General features: G+C 36.5%; 1 protein-coding gene across 1 annotated transcript in view; it reads left to right on the top strand.

Annotated features, from left to right (window-relative positions):
* The first annotated feature begins 18,399 nt into the window (after positions 1-18,399).
* Positions 18,400-27,708, top strand: part of lamc3 (laminin, gamma 3) — a 133,288-nt gene continuing 123,979 nt past the window's right edge. Inside the window, exon 1 of the mRNA XM_086152995.1 lies at positions 18,400-18,564. Coding sequence (XP_086009121.1) covers positions 18,400-18,564 — 165 coding nt within the window. The remainder of the gene's footprint in view (positions 18,565-27,708) is intronic.

The raw sequence follows: 27,708 nt of genomic DNA, 5'->3' as shown, positions 1-27,708 counted from the left end.
ATGCTTCCTGATCAGATGTGACAGCTAGTTATACACTGAAGACACCTACAAGTAGGGCCGCACACTCAGATGCACATATATAAGCAGGTATACGATATACATATACAATAATAAATAAATGAATACCTGACATGGAGCTGAATCCAATATGACCATGATACAGTAACATCCAACCTGGTACAAAAAAGTACAGTAAATAAATATATGATATACATATATATAGAAAACTTCACAAATAACAAAATAATCAACCTTAAGAGGGCTTATTACGATTGTCTTGTTTGGTTTGTCATTTAAATCCTGCATCAGTGCCAAGGGAATACATTTATCACCAGTAATAGTTCCTTATATTCAAAGATGGTATGGAGGAATAGTACAGGTGGGCTAAATCAATTTTATTTGTCTGTGAGATGGTTCAATCATCTTCCCGATTATAACCACATCAAATGGCTCTGAGCTTGTAGAACTGTCTGGATGGTATCAGAAAGTGGGCTGTTGGTTCAGAGGTAAACTAACAGCTCATCAAGTTCAAAGAATCAATCCATGTTTTGTATGATCTCCTGATGAAGAGTTCCGAAAACATTCTTGTTTTTTGATAAGCAGATGCAAGTTTTGGAGCTTTCCTGCAACAGGCATTCCTAGAAAACACCATAGGTTGCCAGTCCGATTACTCTGTATCCTACATTATATCACATGCAATGTTTAGACATTAATGAGCGCTGGACTGAATCTGGTGACATCCCAGTTTGTACATTGTTTGTCATCAACCCAACAGCCACTCAGCTGAAGATAGTCTTCTCCTGTTTAGACCCTGAGCTGCTGTGGATATTACACTCAAACTAAATCTCATTAAATGCCTCTTAATTTATGTTGATAAGCTTGAGGCTTCCATGTTTTTAATTTTCTCATTGTTCTTCTGTGGTGTTGATGTACGATTATGTTTTCAACAATTTAGACTGGGTGCTGTTTCCAAATTGAACGGTGCATAACTAATACAGGTTCTAATTTATGTATACATGCTGTCACATTTCTCTTTCCTCTTATAGAAATAATTGTCATTCATATATAATTTCTCTGCAGGTGGCCTTGATTGCTACGGGGAGGGAAATAATGAAATGATTCTTTTTTAATACAAATTGGTTTACATTTACATTAAAAAAAGAATCAATCTATCTATAAAAAATATATATATATGCATATATATATATATATATATATATATGTATATATATATGCATATATGTATATATATATATATATATATATATATATATATATATATATATATATATATAATATCATTACAAGATATAAATTGATAATTGTCAAAATAATCTGCCACCAGTAATGCCTTATTTGCTCTTTCTGCTCTATGTTTAACCTTCAACTTTGAATGCTAAACCAGACATTTCAGTCAGCCACTTCCGTTTTCGCTGTACACTGGGGAAAGCAATTGATAATGTCTTTTTATTCACACATAGTTTCTAATTAAAAGCCACACTTGAAGTGAAAAGGGCAAGTAATTAATTATCATAGCTGAAGACTGCCAAAATAGAACAAGTACCGTGACTCTAAGTAGTTCTATTTAAAACTCTGTCCACACTTACACATTTCCATTAATTGAAGCTACTCTTGTTTTCCTTCTGATACATTTAAAGTGACAATAAAACATGGCATTTGCTGGACATGCCTTATAATTTCAATTGGTCAGCTTCTGGTATTGCTGCTTACAAAGAAACAATGAGAAGAAAATAAATTTGAAAAAATCTTAATCACATATTTCTGGCTTGGCAGTTTTTTAAAGCCACACAGAGGAACAATTCATATACATATGACTATAATCCATAATTTGTATAATCTAACTCACAGAATTTAGAATTTCCATCAAAGAGACCAGCTACTGATTTGCTTTTAATGTATAGAAAGTCACTAACATTATGTTGACAATTCAAGAAAGCTTGTTTTGCATACAAGACCATTTTTTTCATGTACCATTGTGACTAGTCAAAATCTGTTCTGTATGAGTTTTATTTTTGACAAAGACGTCCCATCCACTGCTGACAAAAGTCTCTGCTGGGTCAACAAAAGCTAGTCAAGAAGAGAACCTGTCTCCTAAACGTAGGTTCAATGCAAAACATTTCCAGCAAAATGGCATATCGGAGAGATGCAACAGGCCATTAAATAATGTACCACTCTTGAATCCTTCACAGTTTAGATCTCTTGCATGTAGTAAGATAGATTTATGTATCCCCTTCTGGTTAGCTCCCTACTGTGCAATGATTCAGTCAATTATTAATGAATAATTGAATCCATTTTGATTAATAAAGAAGTTAATTAATTAATTAATTACATTATTGGACATTCCGTTTATTTGGTCAATATTTGTTCAATGGATCTGTTGTTTGTCATTAGTTTAAAAAGCTCTTACTGACTTCAGAACATGCCATGTACACATTACCTTCACTTTGTAGTTCCCTGGTCCATTTTTCAAGCATTTTCTTCTCTCGGCTTGTTCTTACTGCGAGCTTGTAAGCCAGCTCTGTGGCAGGTGCTTTATCCTTGTGAGGCATGAAATGTCAAGGTATTCCTGAAATGTGAGTCATAAATTTCAGAATCAAAAAGAAAGACAGAAAGACAAAAAAAGAAAAACTTCATTATAGTGTTGGTGTATCCTGAAACATGATATGCCACCTTTTTAAAAGCTGCCATTTGAATTTCATAATCAAAATGAGAAAAAAGGATGGCTTTTAGACAAAACATAATAACATGTCTCACCAAAGACGGAAAAATTTATTAAAACCGAAATTGTATTATAAATACACAGGAGGCTCATTTGAAACTTGTCCTTTTCATTATTGTAGCTATGTGGGTATCTAACACATAGACAGATGAAATTGGAGTTAACTTTTTCTATTGTACTAAGAGAAAAATATTGGATGAAGAGAATTATTTACATATCACATGCTGATTAATGTTTGGGAATGAAAAACTAATCTTTTAAAGAACATTGCATTGCTACATGATTTCATTCAGATTTCGCAGACTTATTGCATGATTTCATTTGCCCAGTATGAAAAGCTGATTAAAACTCCCTGTGTTATTTGTTCAGCCTTACTTACTAAATATTTGCATAAGATTACAAAAATATTTTATGAGGATACAGTTGTCGTAGTAAAATTAAGCACACATGCTTTTACCTACGTGTATACCATTTGAGCACCTTCTCAAATTCTTCATGAAACCTTTATAACAATCAAAAATCAAATTTTTAGTGCCAGTGCTTGAGCCATGGTAGCCTCTGGTATCATTTGTTTTGAAGAGATCATTTTGCAATGGACATGAACCGAACATGTCATCGGAGCACGCAATATGGTATTGTTTATATTGCATTTTAATATTTCAAAGAATTTTAATATTTCAAAGCCCTCAATGAATTTGTATTTTGGTGTAAATGTTAGTTTAGGATATGTCATTTTTCTATAGTTGAAAAACAGCTGTGAGTCAAATTGTAAAAATGCCTTCTTATATATGAGTTCAAATGGCATACTTTTATTAGAATTGTTAAGTGGTTGTTGGTATTTTGATCACAGTAAATGTGTCCTAGACTATACTAATGGTTGGAATTACAAATGTGATAACATTCTTTTTGGTGCTCATTCTGACCTTCAAATGTATCTGTACATATCTATAGTCAGAGTAGTTATTATAGTTAATAGCATATAGATAACTTTGTCCTTCCTTTATTTTTTTCTCTTTTCCCCTGTCTGTCTCTATTCCTCTCCCTGTTTTTGCTTCATTATTATTCATTGTTAGCACTCTGGTTCTCCAAAAGATTACCAAGTCAATTTGTAACCACTCAATAACAATCCGAAGTACTTTAATGAAAATAAGAACTAATGCAGTGAGAAGAATCAACACCTAAATGTTATGCCCTTGCCCCTTACTCAAAGTGTCACTGATCCCTCTGCCCCATGCTTTGGGAATATATAGCCAAGGACAAAGATGGGAAATGTGATCATATTACAGCCTTGAGTTACTTTTTCCAGAGGGTGTACATGATAAGCTTGATCAGCTGTGACCCCATGAACCTCCTTTTACCAATACCTCCTTTTAAACCTTGTGCTTTTGAGCAATGCCTGTTCACCATGGCTTTTCCCCAGGATCCTTGTATAATGTCATAATGATTTATATATATATATATATATATATGTGTGTGTGTGTGTGTGTGTGTGTGTGTGTGTGTGTGTGTGTGTGTGTATCGATGCACATACTTTTTATTTCCAAGAAAAGCAGCATTTTCTGCATCTTTCAGCTCTCAAGTCTGGACATTTGTATTCATGTGGTGACAAGGACAAGGGCACAAATGTCCCTGTAGCAAACAAAGGATTTTTAATCCTAGTACCTACTTTGTCTGCTTTCTATATTGGCATTCTGTAAATGAATCAGTTATTAAATAAAATAACCAGCTATGTCTTTGTTATCAACATTTGGTGCTGCTAAAGGCTTGGTGATGTGACCTAGTGGCTCTGATCTCCACATGCTGCACATCTTGGCTTAAACATTTGTGATAAATATTCCACTGTCAACTGTCAGCTGTATTATAAGAACATGGAAATGTTTGGGAATGACAGCAATTCAGCTACTAAGTGGTAGGCCACGTAAACTGATGCAGCTGATGCAGCGGTGTCAGCTGATGCTGAGGCGTATAGTGCAAAGAGGCCGCCAACTTTCTGCAGAGTCAATCGCTACAGACCCCAAACTTCAGGTGGGCTTCAGATTAGCTCAAGAACAGTGCGCAGAGAGCTTCATAGAATGGGTCACCATGGCCGAGCAGCTGAATCCAAGACACACATCACCAAGTGAAATTTAAAGTGTTGGATGCAGTAGTGTAAAGCACACTGCCACTGGACTCTAAAGCAGTGGGGACGCGTTCTCTGGAGTGAAGAATTGGTCTTCTCAATCTGGCAATCTGATGGATGAGTCTGGGCTTGGCAGTTGCCAGGAGAACGGTACTTGTCTGACTGCATTGTGCCAAGTGAAGAGTTTGGTGAATGGGGGATCATGGTGCGGGGTTGCTTTCCAGGAGCTGGACTTGGCCCCTTAGTTCCATTAAAAAGAAACTCTGAAAGCTTCAGCAAACCAAGACATTTCAGGCAATTGCATGTTCCTAACTTTGTGGGAACAGTTTGGAGCTGGCTCCAACCTTTTCCAACATGACTGTACACCAGTGCACAAAGCTAGGTCCATAAAGACATGGATGACAGAGTCTGGTGTGGATAAACTTGAATGGCCTTCACAGAGTCCTGACCTAAACCCACTTGAACACCTTTGGGATGAATTAGATCAGAGACTGAGAGCCAGGCCTTCTCGTCCGACATCAGTGTGTGACCTCACAAATGCATCTCTGGAAGAATAGTTAAATATTCCCATAAACACACGCCTTGTGGACAGCCATCCCAGAAGAGTTGAAGCTGTTATAACTGCAAAGGGTGGACCAAAGTCATATTGAGCCCTATGGATTAGGAATGGGATGTCATTTGAGTTCATATGCGATATATATATATATATATATATATATATATATATATATATATATATATATATATATATATATATACATATATATGTGTGTGCGTGTGTGTGTATACTGTAATTTGCTACCAAACCTTTTATTATGCAAAATGTATCTTCTGTGTGTTGTTTATCATCAGTCCAAGCAAAGACCTATGTAAAAATTAAACATGATAATACAGCAGCAAGGCAACAAAAAAGTCCATGTATGTTGCTGTCACATTGTGAGGGTCAGAGTCACAAATCATTTGCAAGGACTGCTGATGTTGCAGAAGTAGTTAGCAGTGGTCAGTCCTCTGCAGTTTTGAGACATCTACAGATTCAGCCTCAGTAGCCAGGTAAAGACTGTTGGGTAATCTGTCAGTCCATCTGTCCCCCGCCCATCCGTCCCTCCATCTACTCGTCCATCAGTCCACCTAAAATATTCACAGGTAATGAGTTAAGATATTACTTTCATAAATGTGAAATTGTGAGTTGGATAATTTTTCATAATGGATGCCAGCTGTTGCTGCATGCTACAGTTGTACAATCCACCAAGGAGGATGATTTCATCATGCTGCTATGCTTTAGTTCATTGTCGTCTCATGTATTGGTCTTGAATGTCCCTCTTATAACCACCAGAGCAGGAACCAAAACAATGAGTGCAGTTCACTGCAAGCTCTTAATTAGATTCCATTAGCTAAGTAATTGCAACAGGAATACTAATAATGAACTCTAATTACTTGTAGAGGTCTGAATGAGAAAATCAGTGGTGGGCATTTGTGGGAGAGAGAGAGTTCAGGCATGATTCAGGTGACTCTCCTTGGGGAAATATGCATTATAAAGGACTCAATGTTCATATTCACTTATTCACAATCTGACAATAGGGATAATTTTAGCATCAGAAGTATCACACCCAGCTATTTTATTTTGCTATATTTTATATTTATATAGTCTGCCAGTCCTGGTCATTGCTTATATTCAATTTGTCGAGTAATTAGCCACTAAACCTTGCTCTCTTCATGCAGTGTCAGTCATTGGGTTTGTACCTTTATTATTTTCTGCACCTTTCCCTGTATCCTGAGGCTATGTGCCCCACAGTTTTCCCTGGTTGGCCGACTCCTTCCATGTCCTCAGACTGTGTGTCTTTATATACTTTCAGCCTTGTTACACTGTCAGAGTGGGAGATTAGTCATTCAATCAGAATGAAGAGGAGTCATTCTGCAGATAAGGCCTATGCTGAAGGAGCTCCTTCTCCATGCTTCTCCATATGTCGCCCAAGATTGGCCCCCTGCTTATCGTCAAGGGACATTTGCATCTTTCCCTCAATTTCTTTCCATTTCTCTATCTCGTCACATCCTCCCTTAAACTCGCCCTATCTTCGAGTTCCTCTCTAAACCATCAGTATTACACATACTTATTTTCTTCTTTTCTCTCCAGCTGCTTCTTATTCTGCTCTCATACAACTATCCCGACGAACGCCCTGTCAAATTTTGCTTTTATCTAGTATTAGAGGCTGGTGATATGAATGAATGTTCTCTTTATTTGCTGCCAGTGCAGTCAATCTTATCTTTTATATATTCAAACATTCAAAAAATATAACACTAGAACTGTTGAGCCTGAAGCCATGCCCCTCCCCCCATGTATTAGAGGCAGCCATTTTTGTCCAAACGACTGCTGTGTATGCTTTCACTTTCACACTTTACACATACAGTTGACAGAAAATATGTGGGCACATCAGAGGGAGATGTCTTTAAAAAAAAAGAAAATCTCATATTCTCCTTGCATGTTCATTCCATGTTCTGCATGTAATGTAGCATAGTAAGAATTGTCATATCAATTTCATTAACATCAAATTACTGATTATGCTCAATATGTCAAAGGCCTCAGGTTTGTTTCCAGGGGATAAAAAATAACCCAATACCAACCATTCCTTAGATCAACAGGCAGCCAGTTAAGGGTGAGCCTCACCTCTCATTGGATTAAGGCTGGAATAGGCTCTGGCCTCACAGCAACCCCAAGTGCAAAATAAGAAGTATAAACAACGAACGAATATCAACAAGTGCCGCAAGGACTCACTAACAAGGAATAAGAAAGCCAGCAATAATGAAATTAGTTGATGTTTGCATTAGTCAGTGGAGGGTAACGAAATTATCCGGGTGCAAGGAAATATACAAATGCAGGTATCCACATATTATTCATTGTAATCATGTAAAAATTATTTTCCTGGCTGTAGAGTTCTCTTAATGACCTTACTTTCAATGCTGAGCAAAAAACGGGAGCCAGCTTGAAGAAAGTAAAAACCAACAAACAAACAAACATCTCCTTGCACATGTAAGTTCTACTGCCACTTAAGTTGCAACCATCCTTGCACCTGCACTTTAACCCAAAATGCACTCAAATGTCTTTTTGCAATGTTGCAATGTTCACATTCATATCTCTAATCCTATTTATAATAATGTTTACACTCTTCTACCAGCACATATCCCAACGCACTGCAGACATCAAAGTAGGAATTTCACAGTATAGTGAAACTTGTTTCTATACCGTACATGTGACAATAAACGCTTTGAGACTTGAACAAATTATTGGAATACTAGTGGGGAAAAAAATAAGTAAAGAGAAGACATGAAGTAACAATGTATAATCTTGTTAAACTGCTAGACAACTAAACATTAACTGAAGTGACAACACAACTCAGTCTGTTTTTTTTGTTATTATCCCTCATCATGTACCATGCGCTTTTTGAGGACAACACAGACATTGCATAAAATGTTTCATCTGTAAAAATAGAAACAAAATTACAATTAAACCGCTTCGTTAAACAGGGCTTATAACATCTTTACATTTCTCCTGTACCCATTTATAATAACGACCCTTTTTAAAGTTTTTGGATCAGACATGAAAGTAAAACCTTGAAAACTCTGGATGAAATTAATTAAAGTGAGTAGGCATTTATTTCCCACTAGGCCATTATGTACATCACAAGCACAAGCAGGTTTCTCTGACCGGCCAACCATGACAGAGCCTTCCTGAGCAGTTACCTAAACACAGGCAGGGGACCAATCACCCCCAGCTGGGTCGCTTTGGGCAAGGGTGTCTGGTGTTGATAGACCCGGACCGGCCAATGACCCCAGGTTACTGCAATGGTTGATGTCTCACAGCTATACCAGTAGGTGTGTTTTAAACTTGAGCACATTGACCACATTGCTGGCAGCTTACATGTTCCACTATGTCATATGGTTCCTTTAGTGATGCTATTTGGCAAAAGTTTAATGAGTCACTTCAGACAAATGCTGAAAACATACCTTTTCACCAAGCACGACCCCACTAATCACACTTAGCCCCAAACCCCCCTCGGGGAAAAAAAAAAAAAAATTAAGAAATGAATGTATGTATGTCTATGGTTTTGAGATGGCTATTTGGTAGAGTGGTCACTTCTGACTTCCGACTACTGGTACTTCTGATCTTCGGTGACTGAATTGCACTTTTTGCAAATGAAATCCTGGTAATTTTCTTTTCTGCTAATGCTTTAAGTGATTACCAGATGTCAAAGTTAACCACACAGCCAACATCATATCTACACTTCTACTATAACAGTTAACAGGATTGTTTGTGTCTACGTGTGTGTGTGTTAATTGTATGTTTGAGGTGTTGATTGGCCACTGTGAATCTGAAACTGCATGTGATGCTAGATAACATGAAATATTGGAAAATAAAGATGTGTTGTCTACACTGAATGGTTTAGCATGGGCCAGTTAAAATGACTGGTAAAAGGCTATAACTTTAACATGAAAAATTATTTTGGGGAAAATTTGACTGTGTATTGTAATGTCATATGCAGATGGAATAACAGATGCGAATTCTTCTGGTAGATAGAAATGTTTAATATACTAAATGATAGCCTATGAGATGAGCTACTCTGCAAAATATTTGTCTGACAAATCTAACAACAGTGATTATTCACATGTAACGATGTAAGCAAAACTATCCCCATTTTCACATTTATCATTATAACATTGCATGATACATTTCACGTGTGGGACCAAAGTGATCATTTTTCTGTTTTTGTACTGCAAAAGGAAATTAAAACAGTGACTTGATTCAAGAGAATACACACAGCATGGCTATATATAGCATATGATCATGAATAGATATTCATTGCAGACATGTCTCTATCATCCCACACCAAATTAAAGTATCTTGCAATTGAAGGGAGCAGAAGCCACACCCAGCAATTATGTCTATTCACATATAATAGTCACCCACTCAAAGATAATCATTGTGCCACCATTTTTGTGATACAAATGCAACCTATAAGCACAAAACGACAATGTCAAATCAGTTCTTTTTTGGTATCACATTTAATCTCACACCTGTTCCCAGTGGTCTATCATACCAAGCAGGAAGCAAAACCAGGGAGTGTATGCAGCGACAAGCCAAAATTGCTGGATTAGATACTGTAGCGCTCAGGTTTCCTTGAGGCAAAGCGCCTTCTGCAACTAAACACATTTGCATGCAGATGTACTCACCTACTTTATTCCTTGAAGGATCTAATACCTTATTTATTTTCTATAATATTTTATATATTTATTTTGAATTGAACTTCCTGCCAGAAACTCCAAACATTAGGGTCAAGCTTTACCTTTGTACCGATTCACTTCCTCGCTCACCTTCCTGGAATTTGTTTGTGAAATTAATAGGGAAATTAAGACATTAAGACAGAAACACAAAGGCAAACTGCCCACTGGTATATAAATCAATCATTATTTAAGGCTGCAGGTACTTGTGTTTTAATCCAAAAGGCTATGGCAATACTATGTGCATAAGTCTGTACTACACCTACAGAGACATTGGTTGTGTGAAATTGTAGGACCTGTCAAATTTGCCCAACAAATGCTCAGCAAAAACTGTGTTAAATGACATTTCTGCAAAAAGCTTGTTATTTATTAAGGTACATATATATTAGCAGAGGCTACAGTCAGACATGAGGTTTTTTTCTGTTTGATGGTCCTGTCTTTCAAGTACCATTTGAATTCCTGCCAGGAATCTACTAAACAAATATATATATCATAATCTCAATAAACAAAGAAGTGTTTGCCCAAGCTTAAGAACACTCAAACACTCAAATTTCATATAAGATAGAAAATCACTTGATCTGCACACAAAGTTGACACTTATAGGTTTAAGGGTTATTGTTTTCAGTTAAGGGTGTTTATTCTTTGTACTTTGTAAAATCTAATTACTCACCATAAGAGATGGTTTACTCATGGCCACTGCTTACATGGTTTGAAGTAATTTCATTGGTGTATTATACCCCCCTTTGTAAACAAGAACTTTGTAAGTCACCCAATTGTAGCAGACTTTTGAAAGATCCTAATGCACCTTTTTGTTGTCTCTAAATCTCAAATTATTCATGTGTGAGATAAAACTAAGTGTTTTCATGTATGTTGTACTCAAAGCAAAATGTACATAAAAAGTAATAAATTTTAATTGAAAATAATCCCAAATTTTTTCAAAATGACTCTTAAAAAATTCAATACATTACTGTTACTCAGTTTGTGATGTTTCCTCATGAGGTTGCCACAAATGGTCATGATAATATACTTTTTATTCCTATGGCATCTTTCTTATTTCAGAATCATAAGTTAGCCTCCAGGTTGGGGTCGTACACAAAAGGGACACAACATTTTTGATTCAATAAAAAACAAAAATTATCTTCATTTGCTCCTCAGGGAAAATGCTGATGTACTTGGCAATGTCTATATTGTTTTAGCTTGTGGGATCTTGCAGTACTTTGCACAGGACACCATTTGGTGTTCCCATGCCAAATGACCTGTGCCAAATGCACCTCAAGCTGGCAGTTGGGAAAACAGGACCTACATCATTACTGAAATTGTTACTCTTTGGTAAGCAGATGATTCAGTTAAGAAAATAGAAAACATACTTTACATACTCATTCCTATATAACTTCAATTATTCCATTTATCTTTTTTTAGGGTGTCATTAAAAGCTGGAAGCGAGTAATTAATCTACAGCATTGAGCAACATACTTCAATTTGTTTCTCCAGGACCTTTGGCCAATCTGAGCTAGCTATACAGTAGATGTGCTTTCCTAATTGCTCATGGTTGCCTAGGCCCAGTTGGTATGGCTTCTGAATTTTGTTTTTGTTTGTTTGTTTTGAATGGCAGAATATTCCCATATCCCCACTTTAAATTGCTCTGCAAAATTGTTCAAATAAATAAAAAGATAAAGTCATCAATTTAATTAAGATCCCACTTTCATTGTAGCCTATATCTGTATTTTTTTAAATTCAAACTCAGAAGTCGGATCTCATTTGCAACCTATACCCAGCATTTACATAGACAGGGGCATCACAATCAGTTTGGGGCAAAGTCTAAAGATCAGCTTGCTTTCTCAAGATTTGCTTTGAACTGCAGCAACTTTATGTATTTATTATTCATTGTAGTTATAATTTTCCAACAACGGCCTCATGTCACGGTGAATGTACTTCCATTTATGAAAGAGTCAATTATGTATTGCGCTAGTAGAGGGTTGGGATGTGGCTACATTGATATCTCGATGCAGTGAAAAGTTTCGGTAAATATTAACTGTCCCTTGTATGCCCTGTCCATATGTTTACAGAATGAAACTGGCAACATGTGTTTCAGTGTGGAACCCATAGTCAAACAATAATGTCTGATTTAGAGTGCAGTTAACTTATACAGGAGCATGAAATGTGGTTATAACTTCACAATGACTCAGATGCTGCCTGTGTGATGGAAAACTTCCATCACATGAGCAGATATTTCTAAATCCTCTGTGTCATATAAAATAAATTAAATGAGCAATTTTCATTTTTCTTGCCACCTGCAGGTCACTACTTTCAAGATACTCCATGTATATATGTGCCTTTGTCATCAAAGCAATGAATAAAAACACAAATGACTGGACAGTCACTCCTAAAGGTCACATTTGAGAGAAAAATTGCACTACCCAGGATTAAATAGATGAGATAATATGCCACACATTTAAGGGGTCATTGATGGATCCTAAAAGCAATCATGACAAGTCAGGTGTAAACAGCGTCTGTTGAGTAAAACAATTGCATTGCCTCTATCTCAAAATTCTATTTGTGTCTGAACTCTGTATATGCATCTATGTGTCAACCCCAATAAACTATAAATAATCACATTAGTAGTATATTTTTCTTTTTCTCCAGAACAACATCATTTTACTGCCAATACGATATACATTGTTTACGGTAGTAATAATCTTCATGACTTAATGAATAAAAAAATATGCATAAATATTATGTCATTATGTATGTACAAATAAAAAAAATGACGTAACAAACCTAAAAATAAAACACAAAAAGTCTGATAGAAGCATATCTTCTGGGTTGTTTGTCTCCTTGTTTGGGTGTATTAAAACACTTGCATTTGAAAGAACTTATACATAAATATAAAGTTTTACTTTACATTAGATTTTTTTTTTCATTTTTAAAAGCTATAGGCACATATTAACAAGAAAATGAAAATGTAATCAAGCATATAATCTCCTGCTTTGCTTAATTTGTTTATTGTGCTATTTACCTCACTGCCAGAACAGAAAAGAAAAAAAAGGTTATGTTAAAGAAAGTTCAAAATGCTTTTGTATTTTGGTCGACTATGAGGACCCTTTCATGTGTGAACTCGATCTAAACATATTCATCCATCAAAGTCACTTAGAGAGGTAAGCTACAATCACCGAAAGGGCAATTCTGTATGGATTTTGTGCTGCAGTGGAAGGAAACTGGTTAATGAATCCCAATGACTTGCAATTACAGCTGCTGTAGTTACATACTGAGCCTGCAGTGCATGCAGAGAGGCAAGCTGCTTTGACTACTCTGGGATGCCTTTGCTGTGCTATGCTCTAAAACAGTGATTGGTCCCACTGGAGCCAGCATCTTTATTAAAAATCTGTTGCTAAAGCATGTGTTTGAGAGCTGACAGAAATATCTCTATGCTCGCTATATGGCAATAGAATACACTATGTCCACAGCGACAGTATGTTCTACCTAAACACAATATAGACTTGCACTCTTTTGCAGTTTATCTAATCCAATGATATATTTGACCTATGATTAAGAATAGAGTCATTTGGCAGATGCTTTTATCCAAAGTGACTTACAGTGGAGATGCCAGGGATTGATCCCAGGACCCCATACATGGAAGCATGTGCTCTACAGCTGAGCTACAAATTCACATTAAGACATATGAATATTAAGACAACAGAACTCATTTGACTTTTCAGCACTTAGAATTTGGCCTTCAGCATTTTCTTAAAATACAAGAATCTTCGGTTGATTGACGTACATTACATACTTACCTAAGGACAAGCCTGGTGCTAAACAAGATTTTTGACTTCCTCGCAGATGAATGTAGTTTGTACAGACAGAGGGGCTGACAAGGATATAACAAATGAAACCAATGAAATGTTTTCTATCAGTTTGAAATGCTAGTTTAATTTCATTTGATTTAAAGGATTGCATAAAAGAATATAATAATAACGTGAATCCTTTCTGATGACTAAAGAGGAAGAACAAATTTCTTTGAGAGGAAACTCTTCAGGTGGATGAGATTAAACAGAGTTATGTGAGGTAAGCACAGAAAGAAGGAAAGAAAGAGAGAAATAATAATATGTACAAAACTGTGCAGCTTCTTAATTTGAGGATAGCTAGTAAGACAGACTTGAAGGAAGTTCTGGTTGTTGTACAGCAGGTGTGAAACATAGATGATATGTATGTGTGAGAGTAGCCAGAATGGTAACAGAGAGTCACACCCACTGTAATTTCCATGCGAGAATAATCACAGACAGCTCAGAGAGAGACTGATGAAACCAAACCCAAAGGAGCATAAGGGAAAGTGGAGAAACATTTAGTACACAAAAGGATCTAAACAGATACATGGAGGTAGCATACTCATAATTTCTGCCATTCTGCATGTAAGGACAAACATTTACTTATGAAAATTGATAATTTAAGTATGTGGGGACTTAAGTACCAATATACTTTGAGCATCAAAGTCCACCCAAACTATTAATACATATTCTTTAAATGATAAGAGACAAGCATTTTCCTGTACAATATACTTGAAATATTTTAGAAATTTACTGTAATATAGCAATCCATCAATAAATGTATTCATTGTTAAAGTGTTGCAAATATATATACAGTTGCCAGGTAATCCTGGAACAGGAGGTAATAGTCAAAAATTTTGTAAGAATGGGATTAAAACTGTCTAGAGCAAGATACAAACAAGATACAATGATCTATTTTGACATGAACACTGTATGTTGTTACAGTATTATATTAATACATGCAATGTAAACAGTTAGTAGTTCAAACCTGCTTCAGGGAGAAGGCATGGTTGTTTTCAGGTATGGTAGGTTTTCATAACACCAGCCCTCGTAGTCATCGATGATATAATTCACTTGGGTCAGCAATTGATAAGAAAATGGAAGCATATGCGATGGATACTAGTTTTAATGCATGTACAAGTTTGGACCAAGTGGTCCAATGCAGTTTATAAATAACAGCATTGTGAATTATAGGATCTTCATACTGTAAGGTTAGATTTCGACAGCGTCCGTGAAGATCTTTTGTTCCTATTAAGGATCAAGTCTGTTCAGAAAAATATCTAAATTGATGGCTGTAACTCAAAGAAGCTGTATTTGCACCAAGCATCAAGTGCTGGTTGACAGAGCTGAAATAGAGTGCCTTAGTTTAAAAAAACAATCCCATTTTGACTTCGGATTTTTCTAATTCAAAACAAACTTTTCATGGTTATTTTTGTTCTTGTTATTTGTTCAATACTTTTGTATGTTTTGATTTGAAAAGGTCATTCCAACACTAACACAAAAGCCAATGCATCCTGGTGACTTTACCAAGCCTAAACCTAATAATCAGAACTCACTGACGGCATTATCTAGGGTTTTGGAAATATAATATTTAGAGTTTACATTTGCTTTGGAAGTCAATCATTTAGCACACTTTGGACATTTAAAAGACAATAATCAGTAATGTGCTAAAAGTTAACAAGGTCACAATTGTTTATGTCATGACAGGCAGTTTACAAATAAATATTTTTGATGCCTTATTACCAATCACGTTTTTACTGTTTAATGAGAGATCAACTGGAATTATCCCGACTAATTAAGTGTTTCCAACATCAACTTTGTCAATAGTAAAACATATATTAACGATACTGAGTAGATCCTGATAAGTCTTTTAATATGCATCAATTGATCTATGTGTGCATTTTTCTTCATACACATCTAATACCCCCTTTTAAATTACATCCATACTTAAGAAAACTAAACAAGAAAAAACAAACAAGAAAATACTACTATTGCTCCTGAGCCATTCACAAATAGACGCAGGAAAGAAAGAGCTGAAAACTGTCGCAGGATGGAAAGTCAGCAAAATGAGGGAAAGGGAAAAGAATGAAAAAGAATGAATGAATGAGAGAAAAAGTACACAAGACCCGCCATGAAATGGCACAACACCAGCTGTCACATGATACGCATTGCCACAACTGAGTCCAATGAGGAATAATGAGCCTTAGAAATCCATAAAGGTCACTTACTGAAAGATCTCTCAAACCTCCATCCCCAAAGCTGCCCAACCCATCCAGTTAGAAATGCCAGCACCAAGGCTCACACAGAAAGTCTATAGCAAGGAAAAATGAAGAAGAAGAAAAGAAAAACCAGGGACTCTAAAGATATTCACCTTTATCTGAGTATCTGGGAGCAGAGGCTCAGTATGGGGCATCAACGGGAGATAGGAGAAATAAATTGAGAGGAAGAGAATAAGAATAGAAAAAGGTGTGGGTGATAACAGTGGGGTACAAAGTGTGACCCAAATGTGTTGTCCTTTTGTATAAAAAAGGCCAAGTGGGTGTACAGTGGCGTAACCACTTACTAAAAAAAAAGACAGAAGATAAAATATGCATGAGTTATCAATTTGAAAATGTAAATTTATAACTAAATTTATCAGGGGATGATGGTTTTTTGTTTTTTCAACAAAATATATGAAGCAATGCAGAAGACAGAACAGCTGTTGGTGGATCCCATTGATGCAGGGGAAGCCCGGAATAATTTAATTTACTGTTATTGCACATTGTGTTAAGAGGATGTCCATTTCCACACTGGCATTTCAACACATTTAGGATCAGTTTCAGTGATTCTGCCGGATAAAAACAAAAATTAACACTATTGGAGGTGGTTATCACACGCTGGTTGACATTTGGTTACGGGAGTGTATGAGTGTGTTGTGTGTGTGTTGGAAATTATTTGCCTGTCCATGTCATTGGAATCACAAGTAAATTTATGTATGGTATCACTCCTTCAATTCAACATGTCTTCTGATGTAACAATTGAAAGCTTTGGCTTATCAGGTTTAGATTGCTCAATGACAAGATGAAGAAAAAAAAAAAAAAAAAAATCCCAAGACCTAGCAAATGTTGTGGTAAAAAAATCTATTGACGCACTATACACAAGGGATTTCATTAGTCAATTAGTTTGAAGGTTGTGTTTTATATGATTTTATCTCTTATATCAAAAGAGCAAGTTCTATGAGGAAGGTTACAGTGGAAATGTGTTTGGGTGAAAATTGAAATAAATCTGAATTCTCCCTTGGTCACTGCTGAATTTCCCTGATTAAATGTCATACATTGTATCATGGTCTCTGGCCAACCTCATGCTAGATGATACTAATAGCATATTTGATCAGCAGAATAGTCACATAACATGATTAATTCTGCAAAAAGTGAATCAATACCTGATAAGAGATATAAAGTGATTCTAAAGAATAGTCATAGTCATGTTGTTATTGCGCATGCCCCACATCTGGGAAATGTTGTTCATGGCTCTGCCCCACAGGTGTGATGTGAGTTTGAGGAGACGGAGAAGGAATGAGTTAGATTAAGTGTTGCAGAATATCCCCAGAGATGAGAGTGGTAATTGGTGCAGACTTAAATGAGCATGTTGGTGCAGACAATAGAGGTGAGAAGGGGGGAGGGGGGGGAGGTTTCGTGTACAAGATAGGAGCGCAGAGGCACAGATGGTGGCAGACGTTGCTAAAAGGATGGAAATGGCTGAAGTGAAAACTTTTTTCCCAGAAAAGACAGTAACATAGGGTAACTTATAAGAGCAGAGGTAGGACCACGCATGTAGACTACATCTTGTATAGACAAGATACCCTGAAAGAGATCAGTGACTGCAAAGTAGTTGCAGGTGAGAGCGTAGCCAGACAGCATATGATGGTGGTTTGAAGGATGACTCTGGTGACAAGGAAGATCAAGTGGTCAAAGGCACAAGAGGACAAAGTGGTAGAAGCAAAAAGGGAGGAGTTTTTCATGGTTTTCAGGGAGGAATTGAGACCTAAATGCATAAGAGCGGGGGCGCAACATGTGGCACACCGGACTGTTCAGCCAAGACTTCTGGTAAGGAAATTTCCTGACTCCTATGGTGGGCACAATGTTGTCAACACAACTGCTGATGTAAACAGTCACATACTCAGCGTACTCCTGTACGTTGACAGAGGAGTCCCCCAGATTGGCTGTGGTCTTGAACACATCGCAGTCAGTTGTAGCAGAACAGACCTGCAGGATGGCCTCTGAATCCAGGGTCCAGAGTTTCATTTCTGTGGTTGTCTGTTTCAGTCTCTGTCTGTACAAGATATTTTCTGCTGTACGAGAGATGTGATCTGACTGCCCAAAGTTGGGGTGGGGTGCGGCCCTGTATGCCCCACAGATGTTGCTATACATGTGGTCCAGAGTGTTCTTGTCCTGGGTGGGAATGTCCACATGTTGGTGGTACGTGGGCAGTACGCTCTGCGCTGGTTAAAGTCCCCAGCAGCGATCACAACAGCATCAGGGTGCGCCATCTGCAGCAAACTGATAAAGTCATGGAGCTTGCCCATTGCTGTTGTGGAGTTAGGGCGTATAATGACTTGTATGTTTGGTTGGACAGTAAGGAGGGGGAAAATGATCTATAAAGGTTGGCAAAAAAGTGAGATAGAGATGGACAGGATGTACAGTAGGTCCGGATGATTAAGGATAGAGTGGGGAATGTATTGGCTGATCTGAGCTGATGAATGAGGAAAATGAAAGCGAGGGAAGGGTAGAAGAGGGGACTATTGTAGACCACAAAGTAGCAGAGATTAGTAAAGGTGAAGTGAGGAAGGCATTGAAGAGTATGAAGAGTGGAAAGGCAGTTGGTCCTGATGATATACCTGCAGAGGTATGGAAGTGTCAAGGAGGCAGCGGTACAGTTTCTGGCTTGATTATTCAACAGGATCTTAGAGTGATAAGATGCCTGAAGAATAGAGATGGAGTGAGGAGCCGTACAATGAAGCTGGTGTGGGAAAGGACGATGCCGAGAATAGGGTTTGATGGAAAAGGTTGATTCGTTGTGGTGACCCCTAAAGGGAAAAGCCAAAAGAGAAAGAAGAGGTCATGTTAAATGCCTCTTTCCCTGAGATATTTCATTAGATTTGGGTCCATTGGATTTTTTTTTTTTAATCTAAATAGAAAAGCAGAACAAGAATAAAATTGTCACAGATTTTGGTTCCATTGCATTTTTATTTGAAGAATAGCATAAAAATAATGGAAGTACAGTAAGTCTTGAAGGATGCGTAATTTGACGATAACATAATGTTCCTTAATCCTGTCAAAGTGTAACATCATCCTCTTTTACCCATACAGACCCAATTCAGACCAGAGACAAGTGGAGAATGAACGTTTTCCGTACCCTGCAATCTCAAACTATGGAAGTTAACTTTCTTGGTTGAACATTATAACCATTTAGGTAGTCCACACTTTTACCCTTCATGCTCTCAACCCCACAAGGCAAGTAATGTACTTGACTTTGCCCAAGTATGTGTGCCAATGTGAACTGTATTTGAATTGCTACTCAACCAGCACTTTCAACAAAGCATGTGTTTGAATTAAAGAATCCCTCCCAAGCAACTGGAATGCTGACAATAGAGGAAACTACATTCAGTCTCAGATGTCGCTGCAAATGTAAAGGTAGTCAGATCTTTGTGATGCAAGGAATCATTTTAAGAAGATGAATAAAAAGTATAGAGGGGTTACTCACAGCTTAAACTAACATTTGCAGAAGAAGTAGTTAGACATTTTAAGAAGCATTCCAATTCTCCCCTTTTCACAATTTAATACCAGCTATATTGAAATTCACAGTTCAGTATGCAGCTGCTACCCCCTGCCTATATTATGCTAAGGTAAGATATTGATATTCACCATAAAAGGAAATCTGTCCTTTTCTTATCTTTTTTATTTATTAATTGTTTTTTTTTATTTATTTATATTCTCATATCTGTTTCATGACTTTAAAACACAATATATTGTTCATACAAATTTTGGTTAGACTAACTTGTCAGCAGCTAAATTAAGCCAGTGCTTGAGCTAATTTCCTTGTAAATCGATCTTTATTAAGATACAAAGCACTGTTTATAAAACCAATTTCCTAAAATTGATGTTCAACATCAAAGTTTGAAAAGCATCCTCAATATTACACTGAGATCCACAATGCCTCGTTTTCTGCTCTCTATGAATGGAATCAGTCAGATGTATTGCAACCACAACACACAAAGAAGCAAGATGACTAGGAATGTCTGCAGCTCTCCTTCTTCTATCAACAAAAGCAAATTTATTTTTTTTATTTTTGTATACGTTAAACACCTTAGACACTGCAAATGACAGAACTGAGATTGATTAATACTATGAATAATTCAATGAGACACCATTTTACTCTCTGTTATTGGCTATATACAAGTTCATTCAAAAGAGGTTCATATAAATGGAAAGAATAAAAAAAGTGAGAATACACGACCTGATAAGTGTGGCAAAGTAAGTAAATTATATCTATCTTATTAATGAAGCCCTCTTCCTCGCTTAGTTTGTGTGTGTGTTTACATTTGTATATTTTTTTTAATAAAATAAGCTATGAAAATAATAATAGTAATGATAATAATAAAAATAATAATAATAATGGAAGTGTTTGTCTGTACACATTTGGATTATACGTGTTTAACCTTGTCACAATTAGTTTGATTATTATAGTATATTCTATATCAAACTGTATTCATGTATTATGAAACTTTAAAATATAATTAAAATGTCATGTTAAAATGGTAGAAACTCCTTGATTTCTTCACATGAACCCTGCCACTTGAAAAGTAAGTTTGCATTCATCTGTTATGGCCTGGGGCGCTCCTACTATTAATCCAGATATTGTCATAAAGCTTACTCTCTTGGAAAAAATGGTCTACGCAAGCATTCATTACTGTTTCTGTTTAACTTGGGAATTTATAAATTACCATGTGATGTTTTTTTTTTTTTCTTTTTTGAATAAATTAATTAATGAATGTTGAGAATTTCTGAACTTTCCAAGTGAAATTATTATGAAGAGGAATGAATAACCCAAACTACAGAGGTTAGGCATAACTTACATTTACTTGAATTTTTAAATTGAAATATATTAACAACAGACATCAACTGCATCATTTAACTCACCTGGCACTGCTCTCATTAGCCATTTTCTCACCTCTCACTCCCACTGTTGCTGCTGAATTTAAACTATACTTCCACTGTGACTAACTATACAAAAAGGTGTCCACAGATGGTCATAGCTAAAAACAGGGTGGTAAATAAACTATAGCTAAAAGAAAAAAAAACTTGGTTCTTCAGGTTTATGGGCTTGTATTTGAGAGTGGATAACAACAAGAAGAAAAGGTTATCCATACTGCAAATGGTGCCGGATTTAACATTTAAGTCATTACCTCCTGTGGTAAATCAAGTAAGGAGGTCAATATTAATAGGAGCATGTGAACACGCTTCATGGTACATCCATCCAAACTGTATTCAGAGATTGCCCTCTGAAGATGGGTTGAGTAGACTTAGAAGAGAACTTCCTTGCATAAATCAATACCTCCATCCCTTAAATCTACTATCAAATTAAGGAAAATATTACATTCTATCTTATAATCGGGTTTTTAATGTATTACATTTAGTAACATCTGATGTTATTTGTCTGACATTTACTACAAGAGGTGAGTTGTTACATAAATAGCAGTTCACCCATACCATAAGCCATGTAATTAATTGAATAGTTCACCTAAGCTTAGAATGACTGAATGACTGAATGACTGCATGAATGAATGAGTCCCCCTCCCCCCTCAATGGTATTATCCCAGTGTAGCACCTCAGCTGTAAATTATTTATTCACCTGATCGGCTTGTGTGATAAATACTAAGCACATGGCCATTTGATACAAATATTAAATAGCCCTTCCACCTGCTCACTGTGGTGAAGGCTGAAAGAGTGAACATATTGGTCACAATTTTGTTTATCATTGTTTAGACATTCATAACAATAATGCTATTTCTGTGTTATTTATATGTACCCCCACAAAGATGTTTGCAGAACAAACATGAAAATTGTCTGTGGTTTTACCCGAAACAGGTATAAAAGAGACATGTGAATTTTTTTATTCTTATTTTTTATTAAATTGCAAGGTTTGTTCTCCACCTTTAATTCATACTTAAGTTTTAGACTAAGGAGTGGAACTATCAATTACTTTTGGTCATTAATAAACCAAAAAGTTGGGAAAATGTAATGAATTCAAGTTCAAACATTGAATTTCATGATTATTCATATATTATAATATATATATATATATATTCAATATTATACATTAAGTCATGGTATTAATTTCCACTGTTATTTGTTGCACCTTCCTGCACACGGGTTGGTCGGACCACATGTATGTGTATCATAGTGTGTACTCATGCTTGTCCACTAGCATATCATCTCGAATGAAGTGGCAGTTTTTCTCCAACAAATTAAATGTATGAAATCTTTAAGTAGTCAGCTTCCTCTTTGCAGGAATCATCTATAGAGAACAGGATGAAAAAAAAGGAAATGGCTGTGTGGAAAAGACTGATAACCCAAGTTATTTTTTCCTCCTGTTGGCAATATCTATCTGGCTCTGAAAATAATTTGCGTATGCAGGTTTGATATTTAGTTCAGTGTTCTCATTATATTTAGCAAAGACCTGCTGCCCCCATGCTACATCGCCCTCTGCTTGGGCAAATATGTGGTCCTTTGACACATTACTGAGAATGATGAGGATCAGACAGCTTTCAGATTGTGACTCTACTCCTTCCCACTGGTTCTTGCATACAATGAATGATTGAGCAGCGCTTCCTTAACAATGGATTTTCTATTCAGTTTGTTTTTGCAGTATATTTTCATCGCAAGTTGTGCAAGTAATATATAGAATTGTAAATTGAAACAAGCATTTTCTATGTCGATCCAGCCATTATCTACCGCTTATCCTGCAGTCAGAGTAGTAGGGATGCCGGAGCCTATCCCAGCTGTCATTGGACGAGAGGCAGGATACACCATGGACTAGTTGCCAGTTACCACTTATAAACGCAAACAACCATATACACACAAACAACCATTCATTCTCTCATTCATAGTGGGTAATTTTCCCGGCGTATTCCAATTAACCTCCGGCATGTTTTTGGACTGTGGGAAGAAAACAGAGAACCCGGAGGAAACCTATACAGATATGGGGAGAGCATGCAAACTCCACAAAGAAAGGCGGAAGCGCTAACCACTGCACCACTGTACTGCGCATTACATAACATTTATATTAGATCATTTTGTATGATCTCATAAACAAAAATTGAAGTGAAGATAGATTGCCAAAAACAAAATGTTTGCTGTTGTTGTTACTTAAGGTTAGGTGGCTAAGAACATTATGTGTAACTGCTAATTAATAACAAGCTTGTGAGACCATTGAGCTTCTCATTAATGGATCATCTCATCCATGGACCCTGCAGTATCGCTGGATGAGATAGTGATGTCTTTTCTATTTTACCAGGGCTGTGAAGCATGTTATAAACCATAGGCAGGATTCCCCTTGTGTGCTTGAATAGTGGGATTCAACAAGTCATTCTTTATTAAGAGGAATGCTTATTCACACCACCCACACCAGGGGCATCTTGCAAAACAAATTAGTAACTTTTGATACCGATCTCACCCACCTGAAATACTTCTAAATCAAATTATCATTGTCTAAACAGAACAAGACAAAAAAGTACATCTTCCTACAATTCGCATACAAAAAGAGACATCAAAAACACATGATTTAATAGCCAGTCCCTCCACATCCCTTTCTGTACGGATATTTAACTGTCCATTGGCAACTTTCCAAAGGAGTACTCATTAATTCTATTAAAATTATGAGATAAAGAAACAACAAGTTCAAGTGACTGCAACAGCAATTTGATCCAACATTAAGTAAATATGAAATACTGAATGTTTGATATCAATTAAAATGAGCCCTATTTAATGGGAAATTTACAAATTTAACAATTTGTTTATTTTTATTTTTATTTTCTTTACACCCCCCACCACACACCCATCACACAAACACACACACACACACACAAACACACACACACACACACACACACACACACACACACACACACACACACACACTTGAGCTTCCTTTGCTATGATCTTTAGTGACACAATTATCACTAACCCAAAAAATGTTCTTGCTGTTGATCTGCTATCTATATACAAATAAAGATAGATAACATTTTTAGTGACCAGTGAACAGGTACAGATAATGATGACGTCTCACTTTCTGTTACGCACGTATTCACTAATAAGGGAGTTATAGTGCATGAAGTTGGAAGAACCACTATCATATCAGAAATAGAGATGATTTGCAAGTAGATACCACATCTTTTAGAACAGATCATAGCCAGCATACTGAGATAAACTGCAGAGAGGTCAATAAGGAGCGCCATTAGCAGCCAAATGGCTAACACGACATTGACATTATAACCTAGGCAGGCCTGGAGAAATCTGTGTCTGCATATCAAAACGGCTTCCAGCAATAATCCCTTCCTTCTAAATTTGAAATTACTTTGAGGTTTCACCACTCAGATGTGAACAGAGCATCATGTTCATTTCAGTGCTCTAATGTATAAATCCAAGCTCTAATCCTCAATGCTGTCCAGGCTTACAGCTCAAGCAATGTCACTTAGTGTAAGGTTGGTCATTTGGATAAGGCCATATTACTTCTCTCTCTCGCTTTCGCTGTTTTCAAAGATTAACATAGTAAAACCGTTTGAATTGAACTGAAAACATTTCACTCTGTGTGGCTGTAAACTCAAAGCACAACTATGGCCTTGTTTACACACAAAACACCTCACTCCAGTGCCACCCCAACTAAGTATTAATGTTGTCATTTGCACTTATTGTTTGAACTCCTCCCACTCTTTCCTGGTTCAACTATTTCCTTGGTCCCCTTGTTCTGCACCTATCTATGTAGCCTCTGGCCTGCTTCCTTTCCTCCCTCCACTGACTTTTAAATGAGCAAAGCACCCGATGGATTTATCACAAATTCCATTAAGCAGACAGTTAGCCCTAAAGTACAATGCTGTGTGTGAATATGTGCCATATGTTTTCTTGTGTGAATCTGCATGGAGGTGAGGAATGTGCACGTGTTTGTCTGGATGAACTGGATGAACATATCTGGGTAGGCTAGTCATGTACCACAGCAGTCAAGAATGCTTTGTTAGATTAAAAGCACCATCATTCCTGTTTCATAGTCATCCATAGTGGAATGGCCATTAAAATAATGACCCAGACATGGTTTGCACGTGTGTAAATAATGTATGTAGGCAGCAGCCCCAGAGAAACTAAAATAATAGAAAGATAATAAGAGATAAGAGAATGACAATATTGTGCCTGTTTGAAAGTAATAGACACACTGGCCAGCATAAAATTAATATATAATATATATAAAAATATAATGACAGAGTGGAGGAAAATGGAATGCTGTGCGCTTTGGCAGTGATAAAAACCATGCGGAAAAGTGCCTAGCTTGGTTCAAAGAATGGGAAATGCATGTTTAAAATTTATGCTGAGAGTATGCCCAATACAAGTAGTTCTATTCAAAAAGCCCATCCCTCTGCTCATGAGACATTTGAACTATGTCAGGCTTCTAAGAAAAAAAAAAAAAAAAAAGACTTAGAATAACCTACTGACATACAGTATCTTTTGCTAAGAACCTGCTATTGTAGTCTCTCCGAATGAGCCACAATCACCTCCCAAAAAAATCCTTTCGCATATTGTAAATTTAGTGGAATTTTCTGCTCTGAAGTGGATTCTGTTTTGAGATATCCATACACCATTAGGCACCTGCAAATTAAGGCAATTATACTTCTGTCATGGTCCAATCTGCAATTAGGATGTACAAATTTGGAGTTCTAAAAGTATGTATTACAGAAAATGATGTCCAAACATTAGGTTGATCTAATCTCCCTGTTTAATCTCCATAAAAATCATGTTCCTGTGAGATAAACATAATTTGTTGTTGTTGTTGTTCAGTATGGGCCGATTTTACTTTTTGGTCACAAAGGTGGAATCTGAAAGGCTGGAGAATGCACTCTTGAAGAAAAGGCCCTATTCTTATGCTACATTCATTACTCATTCAAAGGTAATTTTGACTGCGGATGACATTTTATGTTGAGGCAAGCCCTAGATTGTCTGAAGTTGTGAAGTACGTCCATATGTGGCCTTGTAATTTACCTAAAATCAGTTCAGGGTGTAAATCTCCTCTGGCCAGGTGCCAGCCTGGACAGGCTCTCTTTTATAACTTTATGCTTGCAATAATAATTTATATACCCTTTAAAACAGTAACACTGTTTTGGTCTACTACCGGTCCGCAGATCATTTGGTACCGGTTCCACAGAGAAAATCCTTCTTGATACAATTTATTGTTTTTATATTAGACCTGGATCTGGCAGAATCTGAAAAAACACGGTTTCCACCTTCGCTTTACTGCTGCACTTAATAGTGTAATTGCCTAATATAAAGTGTAATCATGGTAATAAGATGGAGTCCGTGGAAACATTTTCATGCATAAAACTGGTCCCTGGTACAAAAAAGGTTGGGGACTAGTGTTCTACATAGCAAGCATGCTTCATAATACCAGAAAACCCAAAAACTGTTAATATTGCAAGTAGTACTCATCCCTTATTGTCTCCATAATTTGCCCGCTGAGTCCTGAACATGCATGATCTCTCAATAGAACAAGACCGGCTGAATAAATGATCACTCAAAAAGTTTGCTCAGAAGCACATATTAATTGAAATATTATATATTTATCAAACCAAACATAGGCCCACCATGGCAAAATTAGTACTTTGCCAGGTGAGTAAATAATAAATTAAGATTACATACTCCTTTATTATTCCATATTTAATGTATTCTGACAGTACAAACCTCTCAAGATGCCAAAGTCTAAAAAACATGACCTGAAGCATCTCTTTAAAATATCATAAGACATGTGGTCATAGCTGGGGGTTAGAGTGGTCGTCCTTGGATACGAACATTCCTGGTTTGATTCTTAGCTCCTCCAAGCCAGTTGAAGTGCTATTGAGCAAGACAGGCTTGGATATATAAAATGTATATTTACTTTATAAAATAAAATGAAAATAAGAAATGATTTATAATCATACATCCATTGTTTTGGTATTACCCAAAAAATGATTAACTTGTTTTACTGGTGTTTTGAAAGGGCCACTGAACAATACTAGAAAGTGGGTTTGCTTTTTCTTTCAGTCATGTAATTTTTTGCAATTCAGCTGAATTTGTGATGCAGCTCCCTTTTTGCTGTTTTGCTATCTTGAGGCCATCTATTCAAAAGAAGGAAGGTGCTTTGTAATTGATCCCTTTGGAACCAAACTTGAGGCAATTTTGAAATAGAAAAACCACATCAGGTGAGTATGGCTTTTTTTCAATACTTAAGGGGTGATGAGTCTTTTACAAGTAACATTTCCATACTATAAAGATTGCAAATATATATCCTCTGAACTTTATGGGATAGAGGCTTTGAACTATGTTTTGAACAGTACAACAATAACCTAGCCCCTGCAACAAGCTATCAAATCTTAGGCCATTGTGTTTTGCAAGGTGATCTAACTGTAAAATCTCTAATGTAACAAGTTAAACAAATACCTAAAAATTAAAATTAAAAAAGACTTTCAAATTTATTGTGGT

The sequence above is a fragment of the Fistularia commersonii genome, chromosome 9, assembly GCF_037954325.1.
Source record: "Fistularia commersonii isolate RoL2024-O1a breed Wild chromosome 9, RoL_Fcom_v1.0, whole genome shotgun sequence".
In the NCBI taxonomy this organism is placed as follows: domain Eukaryota; kingdom Metazoa; phylum Chordata; class Actinopteri; order Syngnathiformes; family Fistulariidae; genus Fistularia; species Fistularia commersonii.
This window is presented reverse-complemented; position numbering and strand designations above follow the sequence as displayed.